The following is a 22,770-nucleotide window of genomic DNA, read 5'->3' as shown; positions in this document are numbered from 1 at the left end:
ATTAGACTAGACTATAACAGTGTTTCCCATAATGCATTGCTGTTTTTCCGACACTAGACAAGGAATTCTCCCTGCCCCCCTCAATGACGCTTCCTGGTTGGCCTGAAACACATGCTAATGCTGCTGCCATCCAGTGGTGAGTAGCACGTACTACACACTTGACAATTGTTCAATTTGACTTGACTACACTAAAGGGTGTAGCCCTGGAACAACATGACAGTGTTTTTAAATCAGTCTTATGACAATTATGTTTGCTAATGCAACTGGCTAAATATTCATGGTCACATTGGTCCACACCTGATACATCATCAGTGAAAAAAACTCAGCCTGACCCACTACAGTCCTGGGTTCTACAGCTCCAATTCAATCTTTTCAGTACTCCGTCAAATGTGTTCCAACTCTAGCTGCAATTCCAACTACTCCTATTGTGCAAACGTCAATCCAGCTGGCAAAGACAAGGGATCTGCCACAGTCTCCGGGTGATAAATCGGCATTTCTAATCTCGTACTTATCTACATTTTTCTTATATTTTTTAACCTTTGATTATTTCTTTTATTCTGGTATATTACTAATCTGGTCAGTTCTACAACTGTTCACTTTATTCTGGTATATTACTCAACTGGTCAGACATGACACTTCCCAAACAAACAACCACAGCTAAATAACCAGGAACGTGCCTTGACATACTTTTGATAATACTTTCACTTCAACAAACAGATCAGGGGAGAGCGCGAACGCAGTCCCCCACTACCACAAATTATGCAGTCGAGATTCCCACATTTGGGGAATTCGCAGGGGTCAGCACAACCGGAGTGCAATGGCTGAGCCTCACCCTGGGTGAACCACCTTCTTGATCATAGTATCTCCCCTGCCAGGTAAGTATGAGTTGTACACGTCTCTCTCACACAGGTCTTTCACACACACACCATGTTAAGTGATGGGCTCATCGTGTGCACACCGGCAAACACATACACACACACGGGATGACAAATATGTAATTCTACAAGACTTACGTAGCACCACACCGCTGTTTCATCATAAATATTACTATTTATGAGATATCCCATCATGCTATTCAGTCTCCTTGTCTCCGTATGCAGCGGCTTCCTGGTTTGGACAGTCAGGCATGCTAATGATGCTGCCATCCTGTGGTGAGTAGCACGTACTACACTGTTGTCTGCAGAAGAAGACATGGCCAGTGCTTTTAAGACTTTTCTGTGACAGTTGTGGCCCTGTGTGCCTGGCAGAAAGTTTTTCAGTTTAGTTTGGTTTAGTGCACAATATGCATACAATATGCATGGTACACTTGTCCACACCTGATACAGCATCAGTGAATAAAACTCAACCTGACCCACAACAGTCCTGGGTTCTACAGCTCCAATTCAATCTTTTCAGTACTCAAATTTGTTCCAACTCTAGCTGCAATTCCAACTACTCCTGTTGTGCAAAAGCGAATCCAGCTGTATGAACAGTATAAAAAGCTTGCAACAGCTTGCACAGATGAGGGATCTGGCACAGTGTCCGGGTGATAAAGCAGCATTTCTAAGCTAATTTTCTTTACAGCAACATCATAATATTCCATTCTATGACACAACTAATCCTTTATACAACCGTTTACATACACCACTGGTCTAAATGATTACACAGGCCACAAATAAAGTAACACAGGTAAGTGACACAAACTAGCTACCTTTACATTGCTTTGACAACTGCTTGACTTCAACAAGTTGATCAGGGGAGAGCGCGAACGCAGTCCCCCACTACCACAAATTATGCAGTCGAGATTCCCACATTTGGGGAATTCGCAGGGGTCAGCACAACCGGAGTGCAATGGCTGAGCCTCACCCTGGGTGAACCACCTTCTTGATCATGGTATCTCCCCTGCCAGGTAAGTATGAGTTGTACACGTCTCTCTCACACAGGTCATTCACACACACACCATGTTAAGTGATGGGCTCATCGTGAGCACACCGGCAAACACACACACTGTACGGGTGTGTACTTCTACTAAAGACACAACAACACTCTTTTATCGTCACATTAATTATTATTATCTATATTAGACTAGACTATAACAGTGTTTCCCATAATGCATTGCTGTTTTTCCGACACTCGACAAGGAATTCTCCCCGCCCCCCTCAATGACGCTTCCTTGTTGGCCTGTAACACATGCTAATGCTGCTGCCATCCAGTGGTGAGTAGCACATACTACACACTTGACAATTGTTCAATTTGACTTGACGACACTAAAGGGTGTAGCCCTGGAACAACATGACAGTGTTTTTAAATCAGTCTTCTTATGAAAATTATGTTTGCTAATGCACCTGGCTAATCATACCTAGTCACATGGTACACTTGTCAACTTGATACTCAACTGGTCCTCTTACAAATGTTAACACATGACACTTTCAAAGCAAACAATCACAGTAAAACAGCCAGGAACGTAGAATATTGCTTTGATAATATTTTGACTTCAACAAATAGATCAGGGGAGAGCGCGAACGCAGTCCCCCACTACCACAAATTATGCAGTCGAGATTCCCACATTTGGGGAATTCGCAGGGGTCAGCACAACCGGAGTGCAATGGCTGAGCCTCACCCTGGGTGAACCACCTTCTTGATCATGGTATCTCCCCTGCCAGGTAAGTATGAGTTGTACACGTCGCTCTCACACAGGTCGTTCACACACACACCATGTTAAGTGATGGGCTCATCGTGTGTACATCAGCAAACACACACACGGGATGACAAATATGTAATTCTACAAGACTTACATAGCACCACACCGCTGTTTCATCATAAATATTACTATTTACGTGATATCCCATCATGCTATTCAGTCTCCCTGTCTCCGTATGCAGCAGCTTCCTGGTTGTTGGTTTGGACAGTCAGGCATGCTGATGATGCTGCCATCCTGTGGTGAGTAGCACGTACTACACTGTTTCAGACCACTGACGTCTGCAGAAGAAGACATGGACAGTGCTTTTAAGACTTTGCTGTGACAGTTGTGGCCTAGTGTGCCTGGCGCAATACACTTGCAATTATGTTGCTAGCAATGGCTCGTAAGGGAAAGCCACATTTGTTTACAATTCCTAAAGACGCCACCATCAGACACAAGTGGTTGGAGTTCCAGATTCCCTACCAGCAAGAGAAATATATTTCAATTTATCGACGGCATTTCACACTGGACTGTTTTGTGAACACTCCTATAAAGTGGGGCTCGCAGCTCGCTGCACAACAAGTCCTAAGCACTCGGGAGTGTGACCAACCACAGCAGAGTGGGTGTGGCTGGAGGCGGGCCATTGGTGGAATTACTTAAAACAGACTGTTTCCGCGGAAAGCACGAAATCCAAAGAAATACAGCTCAATAGGTGCAGATTCTGGAAGAACTATAAAGTTTTGTGTGCTGGATATTGTGTGTAGCTGCTCGGTATGAGTCCATACATCAATACAAAGGGATGAAAATGAGATGAAAATGATGAAAAATGTTTCATTGCATTGTGTGTTCAGTTGTGTTGTCTTTGGATAATATTAACATTTGTTTGTAAATCTGAAACATTTAAGTGTGACGAACATGCAAAAATAGTCCAAAGTTTCTCAAGAAACGATGTCTGTCAAAGGTAATTAGCTTTAGCATTTTAGCGTCGGTAACGTGTTTTGCAGGACTACCAGTGTGTACAAAAAACTGAGGTAGAGCCACTGATTACGAAAAGGCTATTAGCAACCCAGCTTCCTCTGCACTACAATGCTACAGTGACAAGTGCTTTTGCTCCATGTCTTACACAAAATAAACACAGTTAGGACACTGCAACATTGTTCCTTACTGCTTGCTCTTCTGCCTCTTCCACACAATTAAGTAACATTGGAAAGGTGTAAGGCTTCGGCAAGTTTGTTGGTTAGTCCAGCTGGATACTAGCCGATGTTCACAAAACAGTCAAGTTTGTAATGCCGTTGACAGATTAAATACCTTTCTTTTTGTGGTAGGGAACTCCAACCACTTGTGGTGGCATCTTTAGGAATTGTAAACAAATGTGCCGTTCCCTTTGCTAGCAAGTAAACAGCAGAGCAGCACTCGGGAGTTTGCCATTGTTTAACATGAGAATACAACATTCTAAATACATCTATAAGTCATAAAAGACACACGCAGGTACCTTATAAGCGGTTTCCACATTTCCACATTAATTTGAAAGTGAACCAAGTTCCCTGTGTTCCTAAATAAAAATAATAATAAATAATAAAAGTCATTTGCACACAAAACCGAACTAAATGTAAACCTTTGATTTGTTTCTCAGGTACTGAAGGTCACTGTGTCCTTGGAAGTAAGGCGGAAGGGCCCAGCTGAGGGTGTGGGCACTGTAAAATGCTACCATTTATTATCATGAACATAAATAAATGCACATTAAAACCAACTGTCGCCACCAATATGTAAAACGCAATGAAGCCACGTTTCAACCCATAGTAGAAACACACACACACAAAAAATTAAGCATGTGTTGCTAATTAACCAGCTAGTGGAGGTTAGCCAACACCTACAAAGAGTTTCGTTTAAAGATTGTGACGTCAATATAGCACGATTACACTTACAACTAAAAGCAAATAAAGAATTTTGTTGCAAAAAAGAAAATAAGAACTTTGCCCTACCTGAGGCTGCTGACATACTAGCTAACTATCTAGCTAGCACAACACCGGAAGTGTTCGGAGTGAGCGCGATAACTAACCACAGATACAGACAATAAATGTAGACATAAATAGAACACGAATAGCAACATACAGACGGTTAATAAACAGCATTTCCATTATATACAATGGATATTCTTATTTACTTAGCTGCAATGACGATAATTACGTAATTAGTAATTGACAAGAATCCCACTCACCTCACGAGGGGGCAGTAGACTCACGTGAGTTCTCCAACGAGTCACTGCAAATAAAAATGTAAAAGAAATATGCATATTTATCAGTAACATGTAAACAGAATAACAACAACTCAATTTGAGTAAAAATCAAGGTGAGCCATAAGGTAGGGGGAGGGGATCGATCCAAATATTGATACTAGCCGGATCAAAATATTTCAGTTGTGTTCGGTTTGTTTTCGTTTTTATGATTTACTTTTATTTTAAAATGTTAAATTACAATTATTGCGTTTTTATTATCGATGTAATATTTACTAATCGTGCTCCACAATTTTCAACTAAGAATCGGTACATGTGATACTTAATCTGGTATCAGATCGGTACCAACATTTGCAGTATCGCCCACCCCGCTATCAAGCGTTAGCAGCGCGTGATATTAGCTAATAAATCAAGACGAGAACGGTAGGAGGAGCAGCATTTTTTTCGGGGTGATAACTTCTTGAAGCTCACTTGCTGTCCCGGCTGTCTGCGTTTGGAGCTTCTCCACAAAGCTTCCAGCCCGTGAAGGTTTGTTTCATGCTAGTCTTTGTACAGCGTGTGTCCACTCACAACAACACTGTAATCTTTATGGCCGAGGGTGCAAACGTCTGCATGTGTTACCATTTTTAAACGAAACCTCAGCGCACACGCACTTGTTGAGCTATTTAGGGCTAAGACAAGTTGAGGGAAGGTGTATCGCTGTCTTCAGTTATGAAAGACTCGCTTCTCCTCTTCTGCACCAGCAGCGTCACATGACCATGTCTTCTCCAGAGGTTACCTCGGTGTCCTGGGGTCACATGATTGTGAAGGGCAGCTCCTCCACCTACAAGGACTGTAAGGTGTGGCCCGGTGGCAGTCGAACGTGGGACTGGCGTGAGACTGGGACAGAGGTGTGTGGGGTGGATAAGTACCATGACATGTGACACGTGTACTTCCGAACGTGAACGTGTTACTCTTCATCAGCACCACCCGGGAGTCCAGCCTGCTGATGTACAGGAGGTGCTGGACAAAGGAGCAAAGGTGTTGGTGATTGGCCGAGGCATGAACATGGCCCTGCAGGTAGTCTTCAGATTGAAAATACGCTGATTGAGGTCACAATGACTTGGGGGGCCTCTTTGTGTCAGGTTCCCGCCTCCACAGTGGACTGCGTGGCAAAACGAGGGGTGGACGTCAGAGTCCTGCAGACGGAAGAGGCCGTCGCTGAATACAACAAACTGGCCAGACAGGGCATCAAGGTGGGCGGGGTCTTCCACTCCACATGCTGAAGTCAACGTCACTTGAAGATACTTGAGCTTCACACTAGAATGAAAGCGGCCTAATCTGGTCTTTCACCTCCGCCTGCAGAAATACATAGACTTTTTATACAAGGCATACACTCTCTCACCATGCGAAAGCAATAAAAATATTTGTGGAATTACGCAGCCAAACTATTTTATTTTTCCTTGTAGGTTGAAGAGCATTTTAAAAAGCTGGTGAATGAAATACACAACACTCTTAGCGTCTAGCGGGTTTTGGCATGATGAAAACTTTGACAGGTTTGCTGAAGGCAATGGTCCCTTCTACGGCGGCCTCTGGTGGCGGGAGGCTGTCAAGGCTGTCGTACCATGCCAACTTGGACTCTGAAGGGGAGGAGGAGGAGCTGTAGGCCAGCAGGAGGCGTACCTCCACCTGAGACGGCTCTGAGAGACAGCCCAGAGGTTAGAAGAAGACAACATGACATCCATCAACACAACAGGCGTGTGCTCCCTCACCTGTCCATGCGCTGTGAGACAGGTAGACCTGTGTGATGAGTCTGTGTCTGGCAGGCCCAGGTTTTCGGAAGTCCCCGGGTTTGGGATGGATCACGTGACTCTGGCCGTCTGGGTACAGAACCTGGCCCCAGAAGGATGACCGCAATATTTGTAAACTTGTACATCCTGACTGACTCACTGTCGTGAGCGTCATCCTGCTCACCTCCACCTTGACCGAGTTCTGGGGGTTGCGGACATGCTCCAAGGTAGCGTCAATGTCTAGCGCCACCACCAGGCCCGATGTGAACCTCAGCGGGTTGTCTGACTCCCCTGTGGGCTCGATGATGTTGGCTGTGGCTCGATGGATCTGTCACGCAGAAAGGACACACGGTTAGGTTTTGTCCGCACCGACAGCTGTGTTCAAACACTCGAGTGTTCACACAAAACAAAAGCATACAAGCTGAGCAAAGGACTTTAGTTTTAACCTGACCAAAAATAACAAGTGTGAACGCCGCCTTAGAAGTACCTGCGGAGGCAGTGTGAGCTGCAGCAGAGCACTTTGCCTCAGGGTCGTCTGCAGAATCTTGACCAGCTCCGCAGGCTTGCAGGATGACAGGCGAGGCATGATTTCCAAAAGTTTGTCCACAAAGCTGTCATGGAGGTGGGGCAGCTCTGCCAGGAACAGCCTGACGGTTTCACAAAGTGGAGTGAGGACTCTGGATGCTGAATGAAACCACGGCAGGCTGAACTCACCTGTTAAACGACTCCAGCTCCTGCAGAAACTTTTCACAGCTGCTGATGAGAGGCTCCTGCCTGCAGACAAGAGCGATGCATCAGTGACGGCTGTGGTGTGGATACACTCGCTCAGCGTACCCACCCGTGTGCGGTGCGAGCGCTCAGGATGAGCTGCAGCGCTTTGGCCTGCAGGCGTACGTCGTGCGCGATGGCCACCTGTCTGCTCTCCAAGCCGCTGTACATGAACTCTAGCTTGTAACTCTCCTCCACAACCTAAAATGCACACAGGCAAACATGTCACATGGTGCTGGTGCCGTGGACAGCGTCAGGGGCGTGTGCTGACCTGCTGAGCGGCCGCCAAGGCTGTGACATTCTGTTTGAGGCACAGCGGAACAGCCATATTCCACAACTTCTCCTGCAGAGCCTGAGGGGAACCAGGGAATGTCAGAGGTCAGCTAAGTTACATTTATGGAGATGACCTCCTACATAGGGTGCAGTCTGAACTACAAATGATTAGGAAGAGCTCTCAGTAAGTACAACGGCATTGTCAGGTTGATCAGATTGTGCATCCGAGTGTAGAAAAATGTGGTCCCACCTTGATGAGTAGAAGCTGGCAGCGCAGGTACGTAGCGCAGAAGTCAGCAGCTCCAGCAAGTTCTGTCTGTAGCTGGCCCAGTCTCTGCAGGTCACTGACAACACACAATACATAAAGTCTCACTTCAAGTAACTACAATAACACATACGTGTGTGTTGTGTGTTGTGTGTGTGTGTACATACCGTATTGTGAAAATGAGCAGGTCCTGAGCTCCAGGTGCGTCCAGATTCTGGATGGTGCTGATCCGGTCCAGACTCTGCTGCAGGAAAAGCTGAGCTGACTCCACAGAACCCGATTCAGATCCAGAATCCACAGACTCCAAACCATGAACCTGCTTCCTGCCAGGCAGCTTGAAAAAAAAAAAAAAAAAAACACAAAACAAGAATGACCTTGATGTATCCTCTTTGAATGAATCATCTTGCAGTACTTCTCTCCTGCAGTTATTTCTGTGTTTCTGCCATATGCAGCATTTTTCTTTGAAAATCTTCAGGGTGGACACACCAAATATTACTGAAAGTTATATTACTTAAAGTGCTCACTATTCATTGAAAATATTATTAGAGTAAAGAGCCTTCGTTTAGAGCCTTCTCAAGATGAAATAACACCCCTATTGTCACCTTTACTCTTATATTACCCAACATAGTAGACATAATATGAGAAAATAATTACACTTACAACACCAACAAGACTTGTGTGCCTGGGGGTTCAAGGTTGTGTTTTAGCATGATGTGGGTTATTGCGGCTGCTGTGAGATGTTCCAGCGATCAAGTCTGGTGCTTGTGTGTCTTATCCAAAGTTACAGTAAGATCAATGACACTTAGTGATTTATAAAATTATGTAAAATCTGATTAAATATGTTTTTTTAACTACTAGTAGGTCATATTCAACCACAAAAAGCAATCTATTCATCTATTCTATTAATATATTTTTGAAAAACCATTATAGTATATATTATACTTAACTGTCATGTACATGGAATAAGGTAGTGTGTGTGTGTGTGTGTGTGTGTGAGACAAGATGTTGGGAGTGCTCACTCGGAGAGGCGGGACCAGGTGGGACAGACTGTCCCTCAGGTAGGCGTAGTGTCTGAAGGTGTGGTCAGAGAAGAGCGCCGGCATGGTGGGACAGGACTTGGCCGCGTTGAACACCAACACCAGAACGGCAATGTCTGACATCAGCAGAGTGAAGGAACAGAAAAAAGATGGCCGACTCCCAAAGTGTGCAACAATGTGAGGATACAGGCCGGGTCGTCCATGTCGGGTTCTGGTGTGTCAAAGTACGGGTGTGTGCTGAGTAATTCGGGGACTAGCGGCAACACCAGCATCGGGTGGCGGGAACCCAAAAACTTGAGACACCTGGAAAAAAAGAAAGATGGTCACCACGAGGGAGCCAAACGTGAAGAAAACTGTGTTCCTCCTTTGCAGCTCAAACAGCTGAGATGGGGGTTTATAACTGTGTGTAAGCAAGCAATCTCACTTCCAGACAGAGTTGCGGTCCGATGGATACTTGTTGAGGTTTTTCAGCAACTCCAGCAGAGCCAGCTGGATGCACTCCTTGGTGGACACGTTGGTGTAGCAAAGTAACTCATGGAGAGCTTCTCTGATGTCACGGGATGAGTCCTGAGCAGAAATGTGAGGATTGTAAAGCGTCATAGAAGCTGCAGTGGGCTCGCGCAACCACGCTGCTGATGTGCTAACCTCCAGCACCGCCAGCACGGTGTCCAGCTGGTCCTCTCTCAGGGTGATGTGCGTGGAGATCTCTCTCAGTACATGGATGGACTGCAGCCTCACTTCCTCTATCTCATCGTTGAACATGTCCACCAGGAAGTCCAGACACTTCTCAGCGAAGGTGGGGGACGAGCGAGCCAGCTGGCACAATGCCTCCACCGCCGCGATGCGGACCTCTGCAGACAGCAGCCAGAAAGAAACAAAACACAGCAAAAAAAAAAGATGAAGGTGTGAAGGAAATTAGAACCGCATGTGGGCCAGGACGTACCAAACATTTCATCTTCCAGGCCGTGAACGAAGGCGCCGCAGGCTCCTGAGGCGATGAGGTTGACGGTGTTGGTGTCCAGCTTCTCCTTGGGGGCGTCGTCAGCCCACTTCCTTCCCGAGGAGAACTCTCCCGAAGCGAAGAGCTCCTTCGCGCGCTCGTGTGCCGTCCGCTTTCTCTGCACACAAGGGCCCCCGCTGGAGAAGGTGATCTCACCAGCAGCAAGCAAACCTCACTTCCCTCCTGCCTGCGTCCACTCACCCTGAGGTCTGACATCAGCTTCTTATCCAGCGTCTGCTCCAGGAAGTGAGGACTGACCTGCAACATGGAACCCTGACACAAAGCAGACATTTGGTTAGCACACTGCTGGCGAGCCGGGGTGCGAGATCTCATAAATGTACACACTCCAAAATCTACAATGACTTCCCACAATGAATTCACTTCCTGTGTAGCTGTCCCAATACTTTTGCCTTCATCCCGCAAAGAGGCGGAGAAGTTGAAAGCAATCAAAGAAGCATCACTGATTAACTGAATAAGGGGTGAAACCTTCCCTCCTCACCAGCGTTTTGGCAGCCTGCACCCGCACCATCCAGGAGCCGTCACTGACCATGTGACTGATCTTCCCGAAGGCATCGTCGACCAGGCGGATCTCCTCGTTGGACGACGGGATGGGCACGATGCTGAAGAGAGATGGTCAGTCAGGTGTTACATGAGCATGAATGGACTGACGGCGTAAGCGGTCTCCATTCGTGTGTGTTCATGCTGTTTTTGTACACACTGATAAAACTCACCTCTCGGGGTACAACACACTCAGCACCCAAACAATCTGAACTGCTGCAGAGCGAACCTGCTCGTAGTCATCTGCCAGCAACCTGCATGCCTACACACGCACATTTAAATTTCCCTTGGGATCAATAAAGTATCTGTCTATCTTGTGTAATGAGTCGACTGTGAGGTTCTGTGAGGTACCTGGTCATAAATGATCTGCTGGATCTTCATTCCTCTCTCATGTAGTTGCAGCTGGAACACAAACAATACACACACACACGCGTGTGATCATTCATTCCTTGAAGGCGTTTTGGGTCGTGTTTGTACAAACAGGTCTGACGAGATGAGATGCTGCAAGGTCCTACCATGGCTTTGAGAGCTGCTGTGCGCACTCTGGGGTCCTGATCTCCAAAATGGTCACTGATGATAGTCTGAACGTCCCTCACCGCTCCTGAAAAAACACCAGCATGCAAATATAAACAAATATAACAACACATGCACAGGTCAAAAAACAGTCTTGTACGTCTCACGGCACCCACCTGTGGATGTGCCAAGTCCCTCTGCATCTTTGCTCAGGGGGCTATCCATCATGCCCAGACAGCCCAGCAGCTGCAGACATTTGTTCCTCACTCCAAAATAAGTATCGGATAGGTGCTGATGTTGAGAAGAGGAACAGGGGATTCAGTCGAGGATGGGTGCTAACGGATATGCATAATGGTGGTGCGCTTCACCTTGCAGGCCACGTCTACGAGGCGGTGAGCCACAGCCGGGCTTTCTGGCAGCTGAACGCCGATAATGAGCAGAGTGTCCAGCAGCTGAGCCAGGACCTGATGAGACTCTACACATACACACACACACAAAACAGCTCACACAAGCTCAAAAACAACTGTTTCAAACAGGTGTGCGACCATGTCTCACTCTCATTGGAGACGGTGTTGATGGCGTCCTCCACGATGCAGTCAGGACTGAAGCCCACTGTTCTGGAGAGCAGACCCAGCAGAGAAGCAATCTTCAACCTCACTGAGTTATCACTTTCCTGGGGAAAGGGGGGGGGGGCATCCTTGACATCAGCATTTGAAGACGCAACTTTGTGATACTACAAAGCTTTTGCCAACCTTGTAGTAGTGCTCCAACAGGATCCTAATGACACCCTCCACGCTCTCGGCCTCCACGGGTTTGCGAGCAAACTGTAGAAGGTACTGCAGAGCATCCGTGGAGTTGGTGGCCTTGCACAGGTCAACGTGGAGCGCTGCAGACTTGCTGGGTTTGCATAAGCGGAGCTTCTTGGCCGGAGCTTCTTCCTGTGGGATCTGGAGGCAGACAACACACTATGTCTTGGCTCTTACCAGTTAATGTGGGAAAATGACTGGCTTTTGTAGAAACAGAAGGAAAAAATCTTTAGCTACATAACGCGATTGCTCTATAGTATTGTGCTACAATATCTTTGATTGGAGCATTTGGACATTACTGCGTGTTTACCCTGTCGGCCACCGTACCAAACACACAACAACTCAATTTCTTATTGTAAAACCCAAGTAAAAATAAATGTATTTCCTCGTATTCAACTACATGTTTATTGACAAATATATTTACACTCTGAATTATACTATCATTCAATGTCAAAATAAAATGAAATAACTTTTATTTTGAGCAGAGGCCGCAGAGATGAGCTGGTGAGTTAGCTAAGCTCGCTGGTTAGCTACTAGCTAACAGGCTTGTTAGCTGACACGGCTTTCTTCCTGCTAACGTCTCTAATGTTACACCGAGGAGCTAAACGTCCTTCCTACCTGTACAACTTTGGAGAATTCCTCGTAAACCCGCTTTTTCAAGTGTGCTGCCATGACAGCGACGATGTCAGTGACTAGTTGTTAGCTACCCGAGGCAGCGGAAAATGTCCCAACGCGCTTTCCGTACCAAGTCGAATTTAGTGGGTTGATACAAGGGGTAGCACCACAGTGATTAGATCAATATTTTTAGTTTTTTGTTTTAACGTTTATTTTCACAAATATTCTGTTTTTGTTGTGTTGCACACATTTACAAACGCAGGGAATACTTTCAGTATTTGCCTTTGTTTACTTATTGTGCACTATTAACTTTGACTTTTATTAGATTATATGAAATATATTTAATGTGAAATATTAAACAACAATTTTATGGTCATATTGCGAGAAACAAAAAACAACAATAAAATGTTAATTTTGGGAAAATTATGTTGTGGAAAATGTTACAACAAAGTCAAAATATTATGGGAATATAGTGATAATTATGGCTTTAAATAATAGACGTGAACAAAATTAAAACTGCCAGAAAATTGTGATTTTACAAGAAGTCAAAATATTTAGAAAAAAAGTCCCATTCTGAAAAGAAAAAAAGGCACATTTTTTGTGACATAGAGTTGAAATATTAATGAAAAATATGTTATTATTTAAAAGTAATGTTTTGAAAACAAATTGAAACATTCAACAGTTGTCGTAAAAATAGGTTGGGGGAAACATTCTAATATGTAATATTATGGGAATAAAGTCATAATATTATAAGAAAATTGACAAAGATAACTGAAGAAGTTTAAATAGTATTTGGAAATTTAAAAAATAGCAAAAATGTAAAATAAAAAAATAATACCATTTAAAAAGCTACTTTTTCACCTATATCAACAAGTTTTCCAAAACTACCATGTGGCCCTCATTGGAAAACGTTTGGACACCCCTGATCGACAAAATTTCAGTGTCGGCCTCAGCAATACCACCGTCATGTTTACTTACCATACCTTGTTACGCCCCACAAGGTGCAACAACATCAAAAATCACATGTGGGTAGTTGTACATGATCTGGTGCGGAATAGTTCCTTTTCCACCATGCACACAAAGAAGAAGAAAACAGTGCAACATGTTTGCAAACCAACCGTTTTATAATCTTCCGACCTCACAGTGGACCTACTGTAAAATTTATCGTTTCGGACAGGAGTTGAATTGTGGGGTCACCACCAGGTGAACGTGAGCGTGTAGAAGAAGTTGTAGCTGCGTGACAGGAAGTTCTTCTCCATGACGTGAGGTTGGATGTGCACCGTGTAGCCCTGACTCTCAATGTCCTTCCTGATGCAGTCCAGCAGGTCTTTGGCCGAGGGGGCGGCGTTCCAGGGTCCGAACGTCACCACTGATTCCTTGTTCCTTGTCGAGGCGTCCAAGCTGTTGATGGCGTTGTCATAGCAACCCAAATCCTCCTGCGTTCGCAACACGCAGATCATGATGCTGGAGTAGCGGGAAGCCACGGCCTCGGCGCGGGCGATGCGAGTCAGGACCTGGAGAAGAAAGATGACATGGTCACAGGAGAGGATGTGAGGACCTTGTGGAGGGGTAGGGGGTCTAACCTCAATGTTCTCCTTGTAGTGAGGAACTCTGGAGAGGAACTGCTTCCTTCCCACCAGCTCTCCAAACAGAAGCGGGCTTTCCTCCAAGCGTTTGCTCAGCGCCGTGATGTTGTAGTGGACCGCCTCCTTGTGAACCTGCAGCACACCACAACAACGTCACAAGTCCGCAATTCCTCTCAAAGGTCTCCACGAGAGACTCAGACCTGCTGCAAGTTCTCAGTGGGAAGTCGGTCCGATCTGAGGTACTCCAGGACGGCGCCAAAATGTGAGCCGTCTCGGTCCAAGAAGTAGTGTCCCTCTCCGTCCCTGAGCAGTTTGGACGGGGCCCCAAACCACTCGGCCAGCTTGGAGGTGGGGTACTTTCTGAGCGTGCTCAGTGTGGTGCAGAACCTGTGACCGCCCACGTTCAAGTTCACCACTGACGTGTGCTGAGGATAGAGAGGGAGGTGGGACCTTTATTTGTTGCTAGTCACACATCTTTTATTCTGGCTATAATCACAAGCAAGCAAGTTACTACTGTCTCTCTCTCCCTCTCTCTCTACTGCCCCCCCCCCCCATTTAGATCAATATTACCATCTGCCCCAATGGCTGGACAGGACAAAAAAACACATCTTTTATCTTGGTTATAATCACAAGCAACAAAAATCTTAAAGACTTTTAAGTAAAATGTATAGGCAATACTGGTCGTCTCGTTGCATGGTATCAGACCGACAGGAAGATTTGCAGTATCGCCCACCCTTGGTTCTGACTCACAGGGTCACGTGACAAAACCATGCCCCTCCCACGTGTCCAAAACTTTTGGAAGTGTTTACAGTGAAAAGTTAGCTTCCCCAAACAAGCACATTTTTTTTCAAGCAAAGCAAGTAAGATGGTGTCGAGCGGGAATTGAACTGTTTGGAACCACGAGAGAGTGGAAATGTTTGATGTTCGACAAGTCCGCACACCCGCCAAACATTCTTAAGACGAATTAGGAGAAATATTGTAGTTAACGTATGTGTAAAGCGTTCTTACTGGCAAAGTGGGTTCCGAATGTTCCTCAGCTGATTTTAAGATCATTTCGTTCATCTTGTTCGTGTCACCGTCCGCCAGCAGGTGAGTCGCAGGGGGCGTGGCCTAACCCGGACCTGCTACTGTTCACGTGCGCAGAGTGACGTCGTGATTCCAAATCCCAACTACCGGGTAGCGAAAAAAACAAACATATTTTCACCCAGCATTACTTTTTTTAAAGGTTGTTTTTTGTTCTTTAGATTTAAATAAAAATGCTATCAATAATAAACATGAATTCTCAATATCTAAGTCAGAGGTCACATGACACGTCAGCCTACTTCTTCTTTCGGCTTTTCCCTTCAGGCGTCGCCACAGTAAATCAATCGCTTCCATCCCACACCAACTACCCTCAAGTCCTCCTTCACTACATCCATAAACCTCCTCTTTGGTAACCTCCTTTTCACAATCTCAATTGTTCGGAACTGTTGATTATAAAATTATCCGCCTGTTGTATCTCTTCTCCCTGTAACCTTGCTCTTCCACTTGGGTCCCTCTCATTCACACACATATACTCCATCTTGCTGCCGCTAATCTTCATTCCTCTCCTTTCCAGGGCAAACCTCCACTCTTCTAGCATCTCCTCCACCTGTTCCCTACTTTCACTACAAATCACAATGCCATCTGCAAACATCATAGTTCATGGAGATTCTTGTCTAACATCATCTGTCAGCCTGCCCATCACCATAGCAAACAAGGGGCTCAGAACTGATCCCTGATGCAGTCCCACCTCCACCTCGAACTCTTTACACCTACAGCATGGCTTAGTCCGCATACATGTCCTGCCCCACTTGAACATACCCGTCACTCCAGACTTCATAATACCAGTTCTCTAGGAACCCTGTCATAGGCTTTCTCCTGATCTACTAATATAAATCAGTTACATACATATACACAAACACACACACATTATTTTAGCAGCTTCTGTTGTGTTCACACCCTGTGAAAATCTCAGCATCTTCAACTATCTCCAGTTTCAGCCCATCTTGTCAGGTCTGCAATCTCCACATGACACATACTAGCAGGCCACACCACTGCCTTCATTTTTGCTATTTGTTTTAATACTTGTCTTACTGGCTTTCCTACTGACTAAATAAATACTGACTGCCCAGTCAAAATTCACTGTAGAATAATTGAGTGAAAATCAGATGTTACAATTTTAAGGTTTATAAGAAAAAACACAAGAGCTTCTTTTTCCATTTTATTGTTTTTGTACACAAACAGGGCTGTCCTCAGGGAGTTAAAGGAAAGCCTGGAAGAGAAATGACAGGAATATTAAATATGTTTAACATCTAGATATTCTTGGTGGGGCCGTGGTCTTACCCTCTCATGCGGTGGGTACAGGCGCTCCCTGGGGCATGACGGGCACGTCTGGCTTGGCGCCCTTCTGCTCAGAGATGGGTGTGGTGGGGAGGGGCTCGTCTTTAGGCTCCACGATGCTGACATGGTCGGGCAGTGGCTTCTTGGGTCCGATTTTACCACTGGGGTCCCACGGCAACATGATCTTCACCTTGATGCCCAGCACACCTGTGCGTGAACACTGCACATCAGGACTCCATACGGCGGAGAGTGACATGCACGTTTGGGACGAGCGCGTACTCACCCTGCCTCAGCAGAACGTGGCGGACGGCCGTGTCGACGTAGTAGTTAACTGGGTCGCCGCTGTGGATCATCAGACCGTCCACAAACTTCATGGACTTTGCCCTCTGGCCCCTGAGCTTGCCAGACACCACCACCTCGCAACCCTTGGCACCACTCTCCATGATGAACCTCAGAACACCGTAACACGCCCTGCAAGATGCTTGCATGTTTATCAAGTCCACAGAGAAGCGAAATGCAGGTCCAGTCAAGCCCTCTCAGACAAATGCCTCAGCATCTTCAGCTGGAAAGAACTTGCTGCTCTGAGGAACTGGTACAGATCCACAGAACGTGGCCCTGTAGCAGCCTCCTCAGATGCACGCGAGTCCTGGTCCGACTCGTCATCGTATCTTCACCGAGGGACAAGCTGGACCAGCGTTGGAAGACACTAACCCCTAACCAGCTTTATAACAGAATTTAAGACCATGTGATGAAGCTCAGCTCACCTGCGCACAGCCAAACCTCCCAGCAGCTTGTAGCGCAGAGACTCAGCCTGAGCGATGGCGCACAGCCCACGTGTAGCCACCTTCTCAGCATACAACTGAAACACAAGCATGCAACTCTGAGGACCAGTACACAGGGCAAACTCACCGTGAAATGTGCAATATTAACCCTCTCAGACAAATGCCTCAGTGTCGTCACGAGGAAAGACTCGCTGGTCAGGGTGACCAGAATAGAATCACAGAACGTGGGTCTGAACCAGTACACCACTGACCCAGACTGAATCTTATCGGTCTCGTCATCGTGTCATCACTGAGGGAGTACAGCACAGCCTAATGCGTAACACAACCGCTGTCGCACACAGTGTCAACATTCTGGTGGACATCTTACCTCTACATTGCCCTCAGGGAAGCCAAACCTCTTCTGGACCACAGCGGTCAGCTCTCTGATGCGACGGCCTTTCTCTCCCAGCACATTCTGGGTCCTAGTGACAATACATGTCATTACACCATTGACCAAGGAGAAGACAATGATAAAACAACACTAGCAAGCTCTCACCTTGTGGCCAGGATGATGATCTCAGTCCTGGTGGGGGTCACACGTACCTCAACACCAGAGTATCCATCCTCAGCAAGCTCACGAGTCAGGAACTCATTCAGCTCTGCTTTGAAGATTCCATCTGAGACAAACTGGAGACACCACAGTCAGCAATGAACTCAGAACACAAACACCTCGGGAGGCCACATGCCAGCCGCTAGTTTTTAAGAACCATGTGACGTCATAACAACGCGACAGTGACAGTTTTATCAAGTCTGCTACAGACTTTGTTACAATATTTTACAGCACTTTAATTTACAGTTGCGGAAAAGCGGATAGGCGCCAACTCGCCTTTAGGTCCCGATAACTTTGTCAGGAAGCTAATGCTAATCAATAGCAATTTGACGTGTTGCTCACCCAAAGGCACTGACCACAAGACATAATATAAATAGCGGACAGTGAAATAGTATTTGTTCTTGCTTTAATTCCAACACCATGTCAGCGACACAGCGTCGCCATGTTTGCTAGCCTCTTGACGGTGGCACAACGCCGGCAGTATCCTCCGTAATCCTGGCAAACCATCGTTCGCCCACGTCTTAAAACTCTCAGTGCAGCCACAGAACACTTGAGTCAAACTATACGTAATCCCATTTTGCCGGAAAAGATCCCGGTGGGAGGAAAAACGACACCTACTTTCCTCTTCTTTGAGATCTGCACCGCCATCTTCTTACAGGCCGTAGACAGGAAAGGACGGCTGTGTGATGCGGAAATGGTTTTATACAACTTCCGGTGATGTCATACACACAAGCTAGTTGGGATTTGTAGTTTGTTTCCGTTTCTTTTCACTGACTTGAGCAACTCAAATGACATTTAATGTATTACTTTTTCTTTGTCACTTAGTATTGTATTTACAGTGACTAGTAATGCCGAATAGTGAAATTAATCGTTTGAGGAGTGATACTAAATATGAAAGTAGAGACGTTGTTGTTTGACATCATTAGCTCAACAGTTCCTAATGTTACTTATGAGAGAAACGGAAGTGTTGTTTATTTTACTGCCTTATTTACCACCACCACAAAACACACGTTTTCTACTACCACTTCTAGAATTTTTTTTTAAATATTGGTGCAATTTACCAAACGCCCACCAGATGGCAAGAGCGCATACACAAACCCCTAAGCACTGCAAAATGTTTCCTTTTTTTAACATCGGGCTCACCCTGTCGGTTTTTAACCGATTAGTTGTGTTGACCACTTTTGCAGGCATTTTCTCTTAGTTGTTTGGCCATAAAGTAAGAGAATGTACCATGTGAAGTTATTTCACTGAATTAGATGGTCTCCACCTTGAAGTCACATACAGTTTTCTAATAGCTAAATTTAACAAAGCATGTTTACAATAAAAATGTCGTCTGTCGTATGGAGCCACAGTATTGGGCGCTGCTGCTCGTACCTGCTAACACATCCAGAGTCCCTATTATTTTGGTTTGTTAGCATTGTTAGCGTTTCTCTTTTGTTGGAATACTGCCATTTTGAATACTAATTCTTTCCTCGATCCCCACATTCCATCAGTGGAGTGTGTTCCAGGCTCAACGCACTAAAGCGATAACTGTCTTTTTCCTTCTAACTTGGGTCCATGCAGAAGAATCACTTCATGTCCACCACCTCCCCCCCACTCTCCCAGGCTGCCTACTGCACATTAGCCTCATTAGCATACAGATGTTCCTGAAAAAGGAAAGCAGCGCAACACAAAGGGTGGGGGGTGGATGGGTGGGGTTGTTGAAGGGCAGCACATGGATGGCCCTTGGCCGTTTTAGGCCCCCTACCACCACATACACACACATGCATGAATGTTAAGTAGCCATGGGAAGTTGTGTGTGCAAGTCGAGGTGTCACAGACGTCCTCCTTTAAGAAAAGATTAAAGCGTTACCAAACTTTGTGCGCTCACAAAAACATCCCATCTTGTGTGCAATGCAGCAGATTTTACACCTACACTAAGTTTTTATGTGACGTTTCATTGCTCAAATACATTTAAGTAAGTAACACCCACACACAGTGTGTGAGTAGATGGAAATGAGTGTAAAGTGTCTTCGTCTTTGTTACAACATCTGTTGGCCACACATTCTCTTCACGGACACACATGCACACACACACAAAGAGAGGCGAGGCCACGGAAGAGAAAGAGTTCATCTTTGTTCCTCGGTGATACACACACACACACACAATAGTGATATTCCCAGGAGGCAGCACTTAAGGAGTTTCTGTGTGTGGGAACGTTTGTGTCCCAGCAAACACAAAAGTGTCCTACTTTGACTTATGTGCCAAACTGATTACCTTTGACCCCCATGAAAGAGTGCCGATTCACACACACAAGTATTCAGTAATTTACACAAATTCCAGTGATTGAAGGGATTTTTATTTTGGAAAAAAAAAGTGTGAACAAATATATTAAGATAAAGAGCACAACATGTAAACAATAACTGCACTTAAATTATGTGGATCAAGGCGTCGTATCAAACAACAAAATACAAGTTTTGCTTTGAAAAAAACAAATAAATAAGACGTTAATTTAACAAAAAGGTTTGCTAACCATAAGATTTTATTTCAACTTGCTGGCTTTTGTCTGCCAATAACAAGCTGACCTGTTAGCAACTAGCAAGCAACACATTATCATCATACAGTATCATTAGCAGGTCATGCTACCATGCTAGCTGCGTCGTCGGAGAGGAGAGCGGACTTGATGACAAGAGAAAGTACAGGAAGTACTTCCGCCGCCAAACAGTCAACGAGTCGTGATTCACGCAGTAAGGCAACACAGACATGGAATGCCAAAAGTAATAGTCTCCTCTCCAGCTAGCGCTTATGCTAATCGTAAGGCGTCATGATCAAAATGCACAAAAGCAAATAAATATGTGTAGAAAATGCAAATGCTACCATAAAGAGGCTAAGCTAATGTTAGCATGACTGGCTAAAAGTTTACTACTTGTGCGCTAGCTAAAAAGCAACTCTTCATGTCTTTAAAGCAGAGAGCAGGAAGTTCTACAGAACCCCCAGTGGGCGGGACCGCCCACCCCACCCCCACACAAGTATACAACAGTATACAGCAGTAAGCGTAAAACAACAGCACAAATAAACAGTTAGCAGCGCTACAGCTGCTGGGTCGTGATGCAATATGCACAAAATTAGGTCCGTTTACTCGGCGCCATCACACAGAACTCATGTGACCCAAAGGTAGAAAGTCGAGACACCCCCCCCCCCCCCCCTCCTACTCGTCAGAGATGGAGAGGCGGCTAAAGATGGGCAGGCGGCGGCCTTCACAGCCTGGTGACTCGGTGCCACTGGAGCCGGAACTCAGGGAGCAAGAGGAAGTGTACCCCTCCTCGGAGAGGGAGTCGGCCGAGGAGCAGCGCTGGAGGCTGAGCAGGGACACCTTGGCGGGGGTGTGGTAGGCGAGGGCGGGGCATTCGGCGGCAGCAAACAAACCCAGAGCCGACTCGCCAGGGCGTGGACACGGGCGAAGCCCCCCTATCTCCGGAAAAAGAGGCGAGAGGAGCTCAGGGCTCTCCGAGGAGCACGGTGAGGGTGACACAGAGGAGGCACGGGCAAAGAGGAGCGAGGAAGGTTGGGAGTCGTCAACAGGCCGGAAGGCGCGGGGAGGTGACGAGGAGAAGCCGGCAAAGCTCAGGCTGTGGCGGAGGGGCGGCGGTCTCAGCTTGCTCCTCTGGGGGGGCGGGGCTTGCAGAAGCTCATCAGCATTGTGGATGAAGTGGCAGCGGGCACCGTAAGGACAGAAGCCGATGGTGTGGAAGGTGCGGCATGGCTCCGTCTTGTATTTGGGATGGCGGCTCAGACCTCGCAGCTCATCTTCACCGTGCGCAAACTGACACTTGGCGCCATACTTGCATGTGCCGCTCTCCTCGAAGGTGCGGCACAGCTCCGTCTTGTAGCGTGTGGACATGTGCGGCGATGGTGAGGGGGGCGACCGGGGCGTGGTGCTCAGGTGAAGGCCCGGCGGGGGAGGGGGCGGCGGCACCTCGGCGACACTGCCCTCGATCATGCTGACCGAGCGATCCATCCTGAATGGGATGTGGCTGAGCACGGAACGAGGGAGCTGATTCTCCCGCTTCCACTGTTGGGCACCGGCTAGGCCCCATCCCCAGCACGACGACTCCCCGTCGCCGTCGTTGAACTTGGAGTTTGGGAGCGTCACGGGGCACAGGGAATGACGCCGCTGGAAGCCGCGCACTCGCTGCTGCTGATGTTGCTGGAGGCTGGCGGCCGCATCCATCATGTCCACCACCCCGAAGCTCTGAAGGAAGAAGAACAGGAAGAACTGAGGCTGCTGCTCACCAAACATTTGACTTTCAAATATTCAAAGTCATGTTAAAAGAACAAAAAGTTGAAAAGTTTCTTACCTTGACAAACTCCTGGTCCACTTCCAGGAAAGGCGTCAGGAAGTCTGAGGGCATGTTTGCCTGCGCGTCTACACTGGAAAGTTCTTCTTCCACAAGTGAGTCCCAGGACTTTATCTCCCTTGTCTCTGTGGGGGGATGTCAGGAGTGTCCCAGTCCTGGGGATTGGCTAAAGGAGTGGAGCGACAGGACTGTGTCTCTCGCGTCTTCAGGAGCAAAGTTCCACGACCATCTGCTGGAATCTGCTTAAATAGTTGGGGGAACCACCCACGGCCACCCCCGCCCACGGCCCAGGCTCCTCGGATTGGGGGTGTGGGGTTGTTAATGTGTGCTAATGTGTGTGTTGGAGGTGGGTGGGGGGGGGGGGGGGGGGGGGGTCTCGCATTGTCAGTGGGCGCTGGGGGGCAGGGTGCGCTCCAAACAGGAGGAGGGAGATGAATGGAGCTACTTTTCTACTCATTCATCAACTAATCCTCCAAGGTGCATTATTCTCCTCTCTGCTGGACCACTGAGCGACCATGAGACCACATCGGTCCGCATCAGTCCACATGCTAACATTTCAAAATCATGGATTATTCTTAGTATTCGTCTTACATTGATTTTATTTATGTGTGTTTTTGGA

The 22,770-nt window shown here is 46.6% G+C and overlaps 5 protein-coding genes and 5 non-coding genes across 12 annotated transcripts; 1 reads left to right on the top strand and 9 right to left on the bottom strand.

Moving 5' to 3' along the window:
* Positions 1-719: 719 nt before the first annotated feature.
* Positions 720-883, bottom strand: LOC131135153 (U1 spliceosomal RNA). The gene has a single exon (XR_009131543.1). It is a non-coding gene; the product is annotated as a U1 spliceosomal RNA (small nuclear RNA).
* An 849-nt stretch (positions 884-1,732) lies between these two features.
* Positions 1,733-1,896, bottom strand: LOC131135161 (U1 spliceosomal RNA). Its single transcript, XR_009131552.1, has one exon. It is a non-coding gene; the product is annotated as a U1 spliceosomal RNA (small nuclear RNA).
* Positions 1,897-2,486: 590 nt separating this feature from the next.
* On the bottom strand, positions 2,487-2,650 carry LOC131135142 (U1 spliceosomal RNA). The gene has a single exon (XR_009131532.1). It is a non-coding gene; the product is annotated as a U1 spliceosomal RNA (small nuclear RNA).
* Positions 2,651-4,921: 2,271 nt separating this feature from the next.
* aamdc (adipogenesis associated, Mth938 domain containing) lies at positions 4,922-6,316 on the top strand. 3 transcript variants are annotated; one of them, XM_058080974.1, is made up of 4 exons: positions 4,922-5,008; positions 5,664-5,782; positions 5,856-5,951; positions 6,017-6,316. In XM_058080974.1, exons 2-4 carry the CDS (start codon positions 5,690-5,692, stop codon positions 6,155-6,157), a joined length of 330 nt encoding a protein of 109 aa, XP_057936957.1. In that variant the 5' UTR covers positions 4,922-5,008; positions 5,664-5,689; the 3' UTR covers positions 6,158-6,316. The 3 variants fall into 3 exon arrangements, with proteins under 3 accessions (XP_057936957.1, XP_057936956.1, XP_057936955.1); XM_058080973.1 differs by lacking the exon at positions 4,922-5,008 and adding an exon at positions 5,245-5,420; XM_058080972.1 differs by lacking the exon at positions 4,922-5,008 and adding an exon at positions 5,246-5,420 and having other exon boundaries at positions 5,639-5,782.
* ints4 (integrator complex subunit 4) lies at positions 6,291-12,649 on the bottom strand. Its single transcript, XM_058080967.1, has 24 exons — positions 12,500-12,649; positions 11,828-12,022; positions 11,631-11,748; positions 11,444-11,550; positions 11,252-11,366; positions 11,078-11,163; positions 10,914-10,964; positions 10,736-10,824; positions 10,504-10,624; positions 10,206-10,277; positions 9,948-10,122; positions 9,650-9,855; positions 9,429-9,571; positions 9,192-9,307; positions 8,987-9,120; positions 8,135-8,301; positions 7,953-8,046; positions 7,701-7,781; positions 7,500-7,630; positions 7,376-7,435; positions 7,149-7,308; positions 6,846-6,989; positions 6,644-6,764; positions 6,291-6,571 (listed from the first exon to the last, which is right to left on the bottom strand). Exons 1-24 carry the CDS (start codon positions 12,551-12,553, stop codon positions 6,387-6,389), a joined length of 2,925 nt encoding a protein of 974 aa, XP_057936950.1. The 5' UTR covers positions 12,554-12,649; the 3' UTR covers positions 6,291-6,386.
* A 782-nt stretch (positions 12,650-13,431) lies between these two features.
* Positions 13,432-15,238, bottom strand: kctd14 (potassium channel tetramerization domain containing 14). Its single transcript, XM_058080222.1, has 4 exons — positions 15,091-15,238; positions 14,283-14,507; positions 14,080-14,214; positions 13,432-14,010 (listed from the first exon to the last, which is right to left on the bottom strand). Exons 1-4 carry the CDS (start codon positions 15,142-15,144, stop codon positions 13,690-13,692), a joined length of 735 nt encoding a protein of 244 aa, XP_057936205.1. The 5' UTR covers positions 15,145-15,238; the 3' UTR covers positions 13,432-13,689.
* A 1,073-nt stretch (positions 15,239-16,311) lies between these two features.
* On the bottom strand, positions 16,312-18,593 carry rps3 (ribosomal protein S3). The gene is made up of 7 exons (XM_058079881.1): positions 18,433-18,593; positions 17,761-17,891; positions 17,593-17,686; positions 17,208-17,302; positions 16,727-16,914; positions 16,447-16,650; positions 16,312-16,375 (listed from the first exon to the last, which is right to left on the bottom strand). The coding sequence occupies exons 1-6, from the start codon at positions 18,460-18,462 to the stop codon at positions 16,451-16,453; spliced, it is 738 nt and encodes a 245-aa protein (XP_057935864.1). The 5' UTR covers positions 18,463-18,593; the 3' UTR covers positions 16,312-16,375; positions 16,447-16,450.
* On the bottom strand, positions 16,975-17,122 carry LOC131135201 (small nucleolar RNA SNORD15). The gene has a single exon (XR_009131583.1). It is a non-coding gene; the product is annotated as a small nucleolar RNA SNORD15 (small nucleolar RNA).
* LOC131135143 (small nucleolar RNA SNORD15) lies at positions 17,373-17,520 on the bottom strand. The gene has a single exon (XR_009131533.1). It is a non-coding gene; the product is annotated as a small nucleolar RNA SNORD15 (small nucleolar RNA).
* A 2,408-nt stretch (positions 18,594-21,001) lies between the features above and the next one.
* On the bottom strand, positions 21,002-22,452 carry LOC131134699 (mRNA decay activator protein ZFP36L1). The gene is made up of 2 exons (XM_058080238.1): positions 22,152-22,452; positions 21,002-22,045 (listed from the first exon to the last, which is right to left on the bottom strand). Exons 1-2 carry the CDS (start codon positions 22,203-22,205, stop codon positions 21,002-21,004), a joined length of 1,098 nt encoding a protein of 365 aa, XP_057936221.1. The 5' UTR covers positions 22,206-22,452.
* Positions 22,453-22,770: the final 318 nt, after the last annotated feature.

This window comes from Doryrhamphus excisus, chromosome 8 (genome assembly GCF_030265055.1).
Source record: "Doryrhamphus excisus isolate RoL2022-K1 chromosome 8, RoL_Dexc_1.0, whole genome shotgun sequence".
Taxonomy (NCBI): domain Eukaryota; kingdom Metazoa; phylum Chordata; class Actinopteri; order Syngnathiformes; family Syngnathidae; genus Doryrhamphus; species Doryrhamphus excisus.
This window is presented reverse-complemented; position numbering and strand designations above follow the sequence as displayed.